This window comes from Elephantulus edwardii, unplaced genomic scaffold (assembly GCF_000299155.1).
Source record: "Elephantulus edwardii isolate Elephantulus edwardi_28Jun2011 unplaced genomic scaffold, EleEdw1.0 scaffold00234, whole genome shotgun sequence".
Lineage (NCBI taxonomy): Eukaryota > Metazoa > Chordata > Mammalia > Macroscelidea > Macroscelididae > Elephantulus > Elephantulus edwardii.
The window spans coordinates 1,596,305-1,610,030 of NW_006399984.1; the positions used below are offsets into that span (position 1 = coordinate 1,596,305).

At 39.4% G+C, this 13,726-nt stretch overlaps 1 protein-coding gene across 1 annotated transcript in view; it reads right to left on the reverse strand.

Moving 5' to 3' along the window:
• The window catches only part of OCA2 (oculocutaneous albinism II), a 569,803-nt gene that overhangs the window by 200,337 nt on the left and 355,740 nt on the right, over window positions 1-13,726 (reverse strand). The window contains exons 14-15 of the mRNA XM_006898594.1: window positions 12,574-12,631; window positions 10,644-10,752 (exon numbers count right to left, since the gene is read on the reverse strand). Of these exons, the coding sequence (XP_006898656.1) occupies window positions 10,644-10,752; window positions 12,574-12,631 (167 nt within the window). The remainder of the gene's footprint in view (window positions 1-10,643; window positions 10,753-12,573; window positions 12,632-13,726) is intronic.

Sequence of the window (13,726 nt, forward strand, 5' to 3'; positions counted from 1 at the left end):
TGTGGTTCCTAACCTCTACACTATAATAGACAAAGTGCTAGTCTATAGGCCTTTTATTGTAAGAACCACCTTCCCTCTTTACCTTGATTTGTGCCACTATTAGAACCTCTACTCAGAATATTATTGCTTTTTAATTTTTTACTCATGTACTTTTAACTTGTTAGTTAAATTTGTGTCGTCTAGGTTGCAACACCCCCATGATACATCTTCAAGGATATGAACATGTATGGCTAAGCACAATTGGTAACAGTGCATCTAAATTCCAAAATCAATCTCCATAGTAGTCTATGTGTTTCCTACTGTCAAAGGGGCCCTTTAGAGTAGTGAGAGAAGATCTCCACCCTAAAACCCACAGCATCCCTTTTAAGCAGGAAGTAGCTAAGAGAATACGCCATCCCCTTTTCCTTATGGATCAGGGTGAAGTCTCCCTCGGGGAGGAGTGATAGGGAATGGCAAAGGACACACTGACAAAGGAGATTAATCAGAACTGGCTTTGACAAACACTATGGCAATTGGACAATTAAAACAGACATTCGGGGGTGGGGAAGAAGAACGAACTGGGGAGGGGGGTAGAGAAAACAGTGCAACAATGAATGAATGAGAACCCAAAATCTCTCTAAATGTTCATTAAAACTAATAAATTTAATAATAATTTTAAAAACTGATGATGGCAAAAAATGGATAACTATGCAGAAGATTGAAATACGATCCAAACATCATCATACACTTAACAAAATGAGCGTGAATCAAGAATAAAATCTAATACTAAATCTAATAAAAAGGAGGGAAGGGAAATCTTAGGAGCTCTAACCTATGGTGCAAAGACATAATCAACTATAATAAAAAAATGCACAATTAGCAGAGTGTAAGCTAGACTTAAGGGACTTTTTAAGAATTAACCCCTATGTGTCTCAAAAAAAGGCAAAATGAGAACCTACAAAATAGAAAAAATAGTTACAGCATATATGACAAGGGATTAGTCTTAAAATTTGTAGAGAATTACAAAACTTGTGTAAAATCTACAGAACAGGAAAAACCTAACAATCCAGTTATAAATAGGCAGAGGACATGAAAGACTCTTGAACAAAGATGATATTCAAATGGTCCAAACCTCATGAAGAAATGTTGAAGATTATTAGTTATTGTTATGCTGCTGTTATTATTGTTGTTATCATTGTTGTTGTTGTTTTATACCAACCTTCAAGTTCAAACCAATTTATAGTTGACCCTTCAGCAGGTTTTCAGAGGCTATAAGTCACGCATCTTTCCCCTGCAGTAAAGCTGGTGGATTGGAATCTCAAGCCTTTGGGAAGGCAGTGTAACTACTTACTAATAAGTCAACAGAGGTTGTTTTTCTTAGCTATTGTTACTGTTGTTGTGTGCCCTCGAGTTACTTGTGACTCATAGTGACCCTATGCACAATAGCTCTGAATTCTGTCCTATCCTCAGCTAATCTTACTGTCTCTGTAACACCTACTCCATTATTCCACTTACTGTGTCAATCTATCTCCTCCTGTATCTTCCTCTCCTGTGCTTTCCCTCCATCCTTCCAATCATGATATCCTTCCCCAAGGACTGGTCCCTCGTAGCAACATGTCCAAAGACTATGGGATAGAGCTGAAAAATCCTTGCTTCCAAGGAGAAACTTGGTTACACCTTCTACAGAATAAACCTGTTCATTCTCTTAACAGTCCATGGTATGTTCAATATTCTTCTATAGCACCACAACTCAAAGGCATCAATTCTTCTGTCATCCTTAGCCCTCTGATGCATAGTAAGCAATTGTGAAGACCATGGCCTGCATCAGGTGCATATTAGTCTCCGTACATAGACATCATTGCTCTTTAGCACTCTAGAAAGGTCCCTGACAGCAGATTTTCCTAATGCAATCTGTCTTTAGATTTCCTGGCTCCTGGTGCCAAGAGGGTGCCAAGAGTGTTGACTGTGGAACCAAGTAAGCTAAAATTGTTAACAATCTCAATCTCTTCTCCATCTAACAATAAGATATTATCTTACTCAGCAACTGAAATAACCCTGCCACCCAGGACTCTACTGCCCAGAACCTGCACCAACATCACTGGGGAGTAGAGATATAATAAGCAAACAGAAATGGCTGAAGACCTGTGCGATCATATCTAGCATTAGTTTGGAGTAAGATGGATGGTAGAGCTTGTGGGGTGAGGCAAGGGAATGAGGGTGTGGATGCTGGTGGGGCAGGGTCGGGGGACAGGATTACAACACATGCATTGAAATTGGGGGGGGGGGTGGACCAACACTGAATCTTAGCTGTGTAAGCAGGAAGGAAGGATCTTTCATCTGCTCTTTTGAGTATAATGCTTGTCTGTCAGATATTGTTCTAAAGCTGAGTATCCAAATTAAGATAGACTAGGAAGAAAGATTGGCCATCCACTTCTGAAATAACAGGCTTTCAAAAGCCCTATTAACAACAAAGCAAACTTAGATTAAATTAGCAGATATGACACCAGAGGCTGAGCCCTCTTATGTGGACACACAATGAAAGAGGAACAGTTGCAAGTAGACACTGGTGATTTAAATGTGGAATGTGAGGAGTAGGAATGTAAGGAGAATTGAAGATTGTTAAGGAAGAAATAGGATGCATAAATATTGACATACAAGGCACTGGCAAACTGACATGGATTGACATGGAACATTTTGAATTGGACAGTCACTTGATCTACTACATTGGAAATAAAATGGTGAGGGGAAATAAGGTCACATTCATAGTTAAAAAAATTATTTCTAGAACCATCCTGAAATACACCATTTGAGCAACAGGATAATAACCATATTCCTACAAGGAAGGCCTGTTAATACTGCTTTTGTTATGTGCCCTCAATCCAATTGACCCATAGCTGACTGACCCTCCAGTGGGTTTTCAGAGACAATTAATCACACAGGAGGAGAATGCCCATCTTCCTCCTGAGGAGCTGCTTGTGGATTAGATTTGTGTGTCTTTGGATTGCAACACAGCTTCATACCACTAGGCCACCAGAGTGTAACACAACTATAATTCAAATTCATGCACCAACAATCATAGCCAAAGAAAAGGAAATAGATCAACTTTTCAAGTAGGATATCAAGCGAATAATAATGCGTGACTGGAATGCAAAAGTTAGAAACAAGGAAGAAGAATCAATAGTCATAAAACATGGACCTGGTGACAGAGATGAGGATGGAGATAGAATGATGTAATTTTCTATAATCAATGATTTGTTCATTGCAGATACTTTCTATAAGGAATACAAATGACAAATATACACATGGATCTTACCTGATGGTCTAAATAAGATTGATTATATGTGTGCAAGGAATCATTGGAGAAGCTCAAGACAAGTTGTGAAAACTAGGCCAAGTGCTGATTGTGAAACAGACCATCAATTACTCGTATGAAAATTCAAACTGAGGCTGAAGAAAATGAAAGCAAATCCACAAGAATCCAACAACAATAGTAAAAATAAACAGGAAAAGAAACACCAAGTATTGGTGAGGATGAGGAGAGATTAGAATTCTTTTAGGCTACTAGTAGGAATGTAAAATGGTGACATAACTATGGAAAATAGTCTTGTATATCTTCAAAAGGTAATTTCACTTGATCAAGCAATCCAATCAGTAAGTGTATATTCTAAGGAAATAAGCACAACACAAACACACACACTCATGTTTTTTCCAACATTGTTTGCAATAGGAAAGAGATGAAAACAACCCTAGTGTCCATGAATAGATACATAGAAAAGATGCTCTGGTACATTCACACAACAGAGTGTTAATCAACATTCTGGTGATCTACTGATAGGAAGAATTGCTTCATCCCAAAGGCATGCAGTTTGATTCTAGCAGCCGCTCTGCACAGGAGAAGGCTGGGCAACCTCTTCCCTTGTGATCAACTGCCTCTGAAAACCACTAATGGATCAGCTATTGGGTAATTATGACTTAACAACACACAATAACAACAACAAAGAATGATAAGGTATTCATAAAATGTTGCCTACCATGTTATACATCAGAAAGCTGGATGATAGAAGGAGAAATGATGCCTTTGAGCTGTGGTGCTGGAGAAGAGAATTGAATATACCATGGACCCCTAGAAGAACAAACAAGGGCCATGGGGCTGGGAAGCTTCCTTGGAGTAAATGGCCAGGAGGCTGCACAGGGCAGAGATGAGAAGGTGAGCTTATGCCCTACCTCTGCCCACCCAGGACCGGGCACCCAGCCCTGCATTCAGAACTACTCTTGTTCTCGGACCAAGAATAGCAAGGGGTCTGCCTCCCGCCCTCACCTCCCCCATTGACAGCACATTGAAAGGTAGGATTTTACTCAATGGTCTGCCGACTCCCACAGCCTGTCCTCAATGCAATGCATCCTTGCTGAGCCCACCGTGCCTACCTGGAATTTGATACTATACATAGTCCCAATGTCGTTTTGTATATTTCCTCTCACTAAGGGTTTTTCTGGAAGCAGGAGCTGCATCCACTTCTGAAATGGCTTGCCTCCGGAAACTCTATGTACGAACAGTGCTCAGGCCTTCCATTCATAGGGTCACTATGAGTCGTCTATGACTTGATGGCACATAACAACAACAAGGGTTTTTAGTTTGGGTTTGGTTAGGTTGGCACTAATCCTTTTCTTAAGATGATGTGAGAACCATTTCATCCAGATGCCAAATAAATGTATTCTAAAAGAAAAAAAGATTGCTCCTTGGAAGCAAAGATTCTGAAGCTCTGTCTGACATACTTTAAGCATGTTGCAAGAAGGGACCAGTCCTTGGAGTGGGACATCATGTTTGGGAGGGTGGAAAGATGGAGCAAGACAGGAAGACCCTGGATGAGATGGACTGCTTCAGTAACTGGAGTAATGCAGGTAAGTGTGTGAGAGACAGTAAGATTGGCTCAGGATAGAGCAGGGTTCAGAGCTGTTGTACAGAGGGTGGATGAGTCACAGGTAACTAGATGGCACATAATAAATATGATAAAAAGCTAAGCAAAGGTTGACACACAGTATCATTTTTAGATGGTTACCAAGAATGTGAAAGAAGCAAGAGGGGAGTAAAAATAAACAAAGGTTATTTTCATTAGTTACATTGTTACAAATGTTTTGTACTATAAGTCCAAACCAAACAATAGCTGACCTTCTGACGGGTTTTCAGAGTCAATTATGGAGGAGATTGCCCATCTGTCTCTCACAGAGCAGCTGGTGGGCTTGACTGAGAATCTTTATAATTGCAGGATAGGTCCTTACCACTAAACCATCAGAGCTCCATTTAGTTCTATTAACCAGGCTGCTCCTTGGAGGCAAGGATTTTGAAGCTTTGTGTGACATACTTTGGGCTTGCTGAAGGAGGGGCCAATTAGTTCTTGGAGAGGGACCAGTTCTTGAAGAGGGACATTATGCTTGGGAGGGTGGAGGGACAGCACAAGAGAAGACCTTCAACGAGATGGATTGATTCAGTGTCTGGGGTAATGCGGGTAGGTTTGTCAGAGATGATAAGGTTGGCTCGATAGATCAGGGTTCTGAGCTGTTGTACATAGGGTCATTATGAGTCGCAGGTGATTTGACGGCACGTAACAACAACAACGTTCTAAAACAAAATGTATAGAAATGAATAAAAAGACAATATGATTTATAAACTTTCACTCAGATCTCAATGAAATAAAAAAATAATTACACTGGAACCGCAATTTGTAGATGTAATTCACCAATCATAATTAAAATGTTTCTCACAGTTTTTGCATTCTTCATTAATATATCATGTTTTATATGAATTAGCTCTTAGTTATATAGAAAGAAGACCTAAAACTCCAGAACCAAATGTAGGGTACCAGACAAGATTTTGAGATTGTTTAGGGAAATAAATTCCAAGCAGAATTTACTGTGAATACTTGACATAACACTGAATTAACTCTCAAAGCTTATTGCCATGCATTATTTACCAACACAAGAACATGGAAACAGTCCAAATGGCCAAATAGAATGTATTGAGAAGTTATGGTACCTCCACCCAATGGATGCAGGAGTAATGATTTTGTAAATCACTACCTAACTTGGGAGAGACTGGAGAGCACATGCTAAGTGAATACTGTATAAAACCATTATTGTAGAATGTGTATGAAGACCCAAGGGTGGAAAGGTGGGAGCAGAGGGTTGAGGATGGGCCGGGGCTGGTGTAATTAATCATAGGATCACACAATTTAATGAATAGAAGGTAGGATGGGTAAAGATCTGGTGTGAAAAACAATGTATGCTAGCTTTAAATAAGCCCGTTGTTGTTGTTGTTGTTGCTGCTGCTGCTGATTGCCTTCAAGTCAAGCATGACTCATAGCAATCCTAGGAACAAAAGGCCTGAAGCCCCTCTACAACTACCGACACTTATCAAAGTTCATAGAGTTTTTGGAGGCATGATGTTTGGGAAGTAGATGCTACTCCTGCTTCCAAATATGTCATAGTATGTTGTTATTATGTGTCATTGATTCGCCTGAAATGTATAGCAACCCTATGTACAACTGCCCTGAAACCTTACCTGTCCTGAGCCACTATTTATGACATACTAACCTCTATTGCCCCAGTCACTGTATCAATCCATCTCATACGAGGTCTTCCTCTCCTACACTGTCTGTACACCCTTCTAAGCATGATGTCCTTCTCCAAGGAACAGTCCTTTCTGGCCACATGCCCAAAGTAAGTGAGACAGAGCTTCAAAATCCTAGCCTCCCAGGATAGACTTGGTTCCACCCTCTCCAAGACAGACCTATTTGTTTTCTTGGCAGTTCATGGTATATGCTCAACACTCTTCTCCAGCACCACAACTCGAAGGCAACTACTCTTCTTCTGTCATCCTATGCCAACTCTCAGAAGCGTAACAAGTAATTGAGAATACCATGGTCTGGATTAGGCACCCCTTCGTACCTAGACTGACACTGTTGCTCTTCAGCACTCTGGAGAGGTCCATGACAGCAGTTTTTCCAAGTGTAATTAATCATTTTATTTCCTGACTGCTGGTGTTAAGAGTGTTGATTGTGGATCTGAGAAAGCTTTAATTACTACAACCTCAATCTCTTCTCCATCTATTATGATGCTGTCAATTGGCCCAGCGGTGAGATCTTTGTCTTCTTGATGTTGAGGTTCAATCCATATTGAAGACTACAGTCCTTGACCTTTTGCAAGTGCTTCAGGTCTTCTTCGGGTTTAGGAACCAAGATTGTGTCATCTCCATATCATAGGTTGTTAATGAGTCTTCCACCAATCTTAACGTCACACTTCTTATAAAGCCCTGCTTCCGTAATGATCTGTTCTGCATACAAATTGAAAAGGTATGAGAACAGGATATATCTCTGATGCACCACACTCCTGATTTGGAACCATGAAGTGTTTCCTTGCTCCATTCTGAGTACTGCTTTCTGATCCAAATATGTTGCTGTTGTTGTTATGTGCCATCGAGTCGCTTGCAACTCATAGTGACCCTATGTTCCACAGCCCTAAACTCTGCTCTGTCCTGTGCCAATCTCGCTGTCTGTGACACACCCATACCAATTACCCCAGTCACCAAATCAACCCACATCCTAGAGGGCCTTCCCCTCCTGTGCCTGCCCTCCACCCTCCCAAGCATGATGTCCTTCTCCAAGGACTAGTCTCTCCTTTCAGCATAACCAAACTACGTCAGACAAAGCCTCAGAATTCTTGCCTCCAAGGAGCAGCCTGGTTTAACCCTCTCCAGGATAAATCTGTTTGTTTTCTTAGCAGTCCGTGGTACCTTCAATACTCTTCTCCAACACCAAAGCTCAAAGGCATTAATTCTCCTTCTATCCTCCCTAGTCAGATTTCATATAAATACAATCAAGTGTTCTGAGATTTTCATTTTCCTCAAGGTTAGCCACAGTTTATTGTGGTCCACACAGTCAAATGTCTTTGCATAGTAAATGAAACACAGATAGACATTCTTCTGGTACTCTCAGCTTTCTGCCAAGATCCATCTGACATTGGCAGTAATGTTCCTAGTGCCACAACCTCTTCTAAACCCAGTCTGTATTTCTGATAGTTCTCTGTCAATGTACTGTTCAAGTCTTTTCTGGATAATCTTCAGCAGGATTTTGCTAGTATGTGATATTAGTGATATTGTTCAATAATTTCCACACTGTGTCAGGTCACCTTTTTTTGGAATTGGAATAAACATGGATCACTTGCAGTCAGTTTGCCAAGTTGTTGGCCTCCAGATTTCTTGGCACAACTTGGTGAGCACATACAGGGCAACATCTGTTTGCTGAAATACATCAATTGGTATTCAATGAATTTCTGGGGTTTTATTTTTTGCCAACTCCAGAGCGGCCTGCACTTTCTCCTTCATCACAATTGTCTCTTGATCATCTGTTGTTTCTTGAAATTCTTCTGTGTCAGCCAATCCTTCTTGGTTCAATGATTCAGTATCCTCTTTCCATCTCCTTTTAATGGTTCTTGAATCATTCAAAATTCTGCCCATAGCATCCTTAAGCATTGAAACTCATGGTTTGAATTTATTCTTTAGTTCTTTCAGCTTAAGAAATGCTGAGTGAGTGTGGCCCTTTTGATTTTCTGACTCCAGTTCCTTACACACTTTATTATAATATTTTGCCTTGTCTTTCTTGGCAAGCCCTTTGAAATCTTCTGTTCTGCTCCTTAACTTCTTGATTTCTTCCCTTTACTTTGACTTCTCAGTGCTCTAGTGCAATATTCAGAGTCTCTTCTGACATTCATTTTGGTCTTTTCTTCTTCCTTCTTTGTAATGATTTTTTGCATTCTTCATGAACAATGTTCTTGATATCTTCCCACAGCTTATCTAGTCTTTATTCATTAGTGTTCAAGGCCTCAAACCTATTCCTGAGTTGATAAACCAGTATATAACAAAAATTTTATTTAAAAAAAATAGAAAAAACTGGGGGGGGGAAACAAATATATTGCCATGGAGTTAGAACCAACTAATAGCTGACCCTTCATTGTGTTTCTAAGACTGTGACTCAAAGAGAGGAAGAGTGTTTCTTTTGTTCATTCTTCTTCTGAAGAGCTGCTAGTGGATTCAAACCTCCAGAGAGTCAAGGTTTTTAAATTATGTGCTATGAATTTGTAGAAATGTGACTTTCTATTAAACCATGAAGAAGAGATCCTTAGAATGAAAAGTTTCCATTACAGTCAGGAAGACAAAGAAATAATAACACAATGTCAGTGTTATCTATTTGCTTTATAAAGTCTAGATCTGTTTTATACAATGGTCATGGGTTAACAGGAAATATGTATATGTGTGTGGTATAGTTGTGCACAGTGGAGTTGAAACTGAACCATAGCTGACCCTCCAGTGGGTTTTTAGAGAGATTTAATTGCATGGGAAGGGATTGCCCACCCTACTTACTCCCACAGAGCAGATAGTGGACTTGAACCACATGCTTTTGAGATTGCAGTGCAGCTTCTTACCACTAGGACACCAGAGCTCCGTAAGATAGTGTGAGAATGAGTTTAAAGTAGCCAAGGCAGGATTGCAAAGAAGGAAGGAAGATGTTGGTGGTCAGCCTATACCTCAGAGCAGGTCTGGTGGATGGAGAACGAAAAGTAACAAAACCTCGCATGCAGTAGAGACTTGTGCTGATTTCTGGGCAGTGCTTTAGCACTTTTGCAAATGTTATTGTTGTTGTTGCTAAATGCCGTCGAGTCATAAGAGATCCTATGAATGAAAGACCTGAACATGTGTATAACTTTATTCATTTCTCAAAGTTCATAGGGTTTCCAGTTAAACATTGTGGGGATGAAGAGAGCCTTAGCACTAAATATGTGTCACCCTTTCTGTTTCCATCTCTCCTTATATCTCCATTTCTCTTCCTCTATCTATTTTCCTGTCTCTATCTTTGTCTCCCTCTCTGTCTCTATTATATCATTCCTCATCTCTCTGATTCTAGATCAATGTCCAAGTCTTTAGCTTTTTCTCTTTTTCTATCTCTCTCAAATCAATACAGGGACTCCCATTTTCTTCAAAAGATTTCACCTTTATTCAATTCTCACTGGCCTCTAGAATAGTCCAGCAGCTGGCAGGCAAGTCAGTGCCATCAGCACTGCTTTTATGAGAACTGAGGCACAAACAGCGACTGTACACCCATGTTTATAGCAGCATTATTCACCATTTCAAGAACATGGAAATAGCCCAGATGTCCAACCACAAACAAACAGATTGAAAAATAACCACAAACAAATGGATTGAGAAATGATGATACATTCACACAACAGGATACTACATAGCATGCAGGAGCAATTATTCTGTAAATTATTACCTAGCTTGGGAGGAACTGGAGATCATTATGCTGATCTTCCATCTGCAGACAGGAACTAACTCAGTGCCACAAGGACAAATATTATATACAACCATTATTGCAGAACAATTATAATGACCCAAGGAGGAGTGGAAGCAGAGGGATAAGGACATGCAGGGGGAAGGAAGGAATTAATCATGGAGTTGTACAATTTGATGGGTGGGTAGGTGGATGAGGGAAATTGGAAGAATCTGTTCTGGAAAACAATGTATTTGAATTTTGTAAATAAACTAGTATAATAAAAAAGTTTAAAAGACTATCTTTATTAACTATAATGTGAACTGCAGATAAAAATAGACTCACCGAGATCAAGATGAATGCCAGGAACAAATGAATTGAGAAAGAATGTAAAGATAACTACTCCCAGCACAATCAAGCATTTGGCTAACAGAGTCCTGTCTGATATTCTGTGCTGTAAGAGAGAAAAGGATTTGATTAATTTGTGTCAACCTCTGGCTCCTGTTGTCATTCCAGGTGACTTGGATCACTTGTATGTTTTCCGAAACATGTTAAAAATGAAAAATGTACAGATTTAGGAGTTAGGCGCCCAAACTCATATAGAGAGAGAAAAAAGCCCCACCCAACAATAAATTTCAGTGCAATATGATCCATTTATGCAACATTTGACTAAATGGAATTTCCACCTTGTGCAATAGCTCAGCTGTCAGAAAAGATATTGAGAAAGCCATTGGTACAGAGAAGCAATCTGCAGTGACTCAGCCTTTCCTGTATCTGGATTCCATGTTTTTGTGGATTATACAGTTTATGCCAACTATCCCCTTTCTATTGCACAAAGAGCACTTATCATAATTAGGAGGTTAGTTTGTTTGCATAACAGCAGGTGTGGTTCCTATCAAAAGCTCGTACGATATTATATAATGTTTAAAGCTATTATATAATTTTTAAAGCTAGAATAGAATAGAATAGAATAGAATAGAAGATATATTTATAGAACTAAATTTTATAAAGTTTAAAGCTCCCAAGAACATGGGCAGGTACTCCCTTATTAATCTGATAACATGTGAGAATGTACCAGAGTTATTCAGAGGGCATGGTGTCAAGATACAAATAGTCCTCCACAGGATCTTTTCTGAACTTGAAGGTACTTCCTTTCAGTTGTTCTGAATCTTAGTGGTAGGACAAGAGCAAGGCTTCCTCTACTATAGGCATTTCCTCATAAAGGTAATAGAGGCTGGATTAGGGAGCAAAGCCTTGAAAGGCCCAACTCAGTACAGACAGGAGTCTATGTAAATAATAACCAAACAACAGAAACCCATTCCTTCTTGCCATGTCACCTCCAGTTTTGGGTCCTCATCCCCTGTGCACAACCTCCAGAGCAACCTATCTGGCATGTCCATTATGGCCAAGCTGTTAGCTTCTGTCCTCCCTCTTCTGCTCATTGCAAAGCTGATCTCATTCAGATTTCCCACAACCTCCGAGGAAAGTGCATTTGCTAGATTATTCTCAGATAGAAAATTAGGAAGGAAGAGGGTGTGGCAGAGAGAGGGGAAAAAATAGAAGTGCTCTGAAAAGAAGGCCAAGAGTCCTAGGTTTGAGAGGAACCTCTATAAGTGTTTTCTGAAGTCACACCAACCATAGAAAGGCATTGTAATAATTATCTTTACAAAGTCTCCATTGAGAATCAAACAACTCAAAGAATGTTCCAGTACTATGTCATTCAATTGGTCTAAGTAAAAGTGACCCAAAGACTGCACTTCCTTGTCCTTTGTGTGTCTGTCAAGTGTATTCCTTTTGATTCGCTGGAGTTACTGAAGTAAAATGCTTAGCTGCTTCTCCCTACTTCTGCCTGACTTGCTTTTCCATAGTAACAGAGGTCCCCAGGATGTACTCTGACTCATGGTTCAAACAACCCAGTCTAGCAAGGTGGGCCATCTGCAAGTGTGATATCCCCAAAGAACACATATCACGACCAGCATCTCCTGAGTCATGCAGATAAAGGAGAGTCACATGTCATGCATCTTAAAGTAACTCTTGAATACCTAAGTATATCTTAGAAAAGAAACATTATAACTTCCTGATTTCTTAACGAAATATTCCAGTATGTATGGAAAATGTGTTCCTCTCTAATTTTGGAAAATAAATTTGGTATTATGTACAACCACAGGAATAAAGACAGAAATAACTGTAATTTTGTCATAGTTTCTTATGAGGTAAAGAAAAGTGATCATTCTCTTCTCTAGAAAGAAGTGCCCGCAAAGAAAACATGTGGTACCTTCTTTTGTAGTTCCAGAATGTTAATTTCCCAGTTTTTATCTTCTTGAGAAATTTGTCTGAAAGAGAAGCAAATAGACTAGTTATATCCCCAGTTATTTCAAACAGTGAGATCCCCAGGGCATTGGTCACTGCACTTTCTGCTTTATCTGGGGCTCTCATGGAGGGGGCCAATGCTGGGGTGATGGCTATAAAATCTAAAAGAAATTGAATGCATACATTGGAAACAATCTCCCACTCCTTTTATTTATATCAAGTTTCTCCTTTGCAAACTTAAACTGTTTATAGAAGTCTGCAGTCTATCCCCAGTCTACATCCACCCTTCCTTACAGCTTTAGGAAAGTCCTCTGGTTTCTGAGAATGGAGCAGATGAAGGTGCGTCTTGTCTAGATGGAGCTGTGCCCTTTTTTTACTCTAGAGAACTAAAACAATGTTGGTTGATTGACATCTTACACCCATGTACCTCTGTGGGTACACCCTATTCCTGTACACTATGAGCATACTATTTCCTACTCTCCAGGCTTACAGAAGATTTCAGTAAGAAATCTTGTTCCCTTTTACAATGTCTCTATCCCATGACCAAATTTTCATTTCCAACCAGCTTATAGCTTCTTCAAAGGAAGAACAAAAGTCTGTTCTCATTTTTATCCCATTATAGTTTCCTGAGTAAAAGAAAGGTTAGAACTCAACAAACTTGTACTAGAGGGGAAAACAAATTTAACAGTTTATTGATGACCTTTATATGAACTTTGATTTTAAAAGTCAAGACATGAAATTAATTTGGTAGGATTTATGAAGTTCTACACTATACAGAAAAAAAAATTTATTAACAAGGAATCTTCTAGGAAATAGCTTATGATTATAACCAATGGTAATGAACTTAAAGCTGAAGACATTGGCTTTAAAAAAAATTAAAATTAACTCAGTCCCACAAGGACAAATACTGTATAAAACCATTATTTTAAAATAAGTATGAAGATCCAAGGCAGGAGGAATGGTGGCAAAAGAGGGGTGAGGATGGGTGAGAGGGTAGAATGTTAATCATAGGGTTGCACAAATTGATGGATGGGTGGGGTGAAGAAAATGAGAAGAAACTTTTGTGGAAAACAATGTATTCAAATTTTGTAAATAAATCAGAATTTTTTTAATAAAAG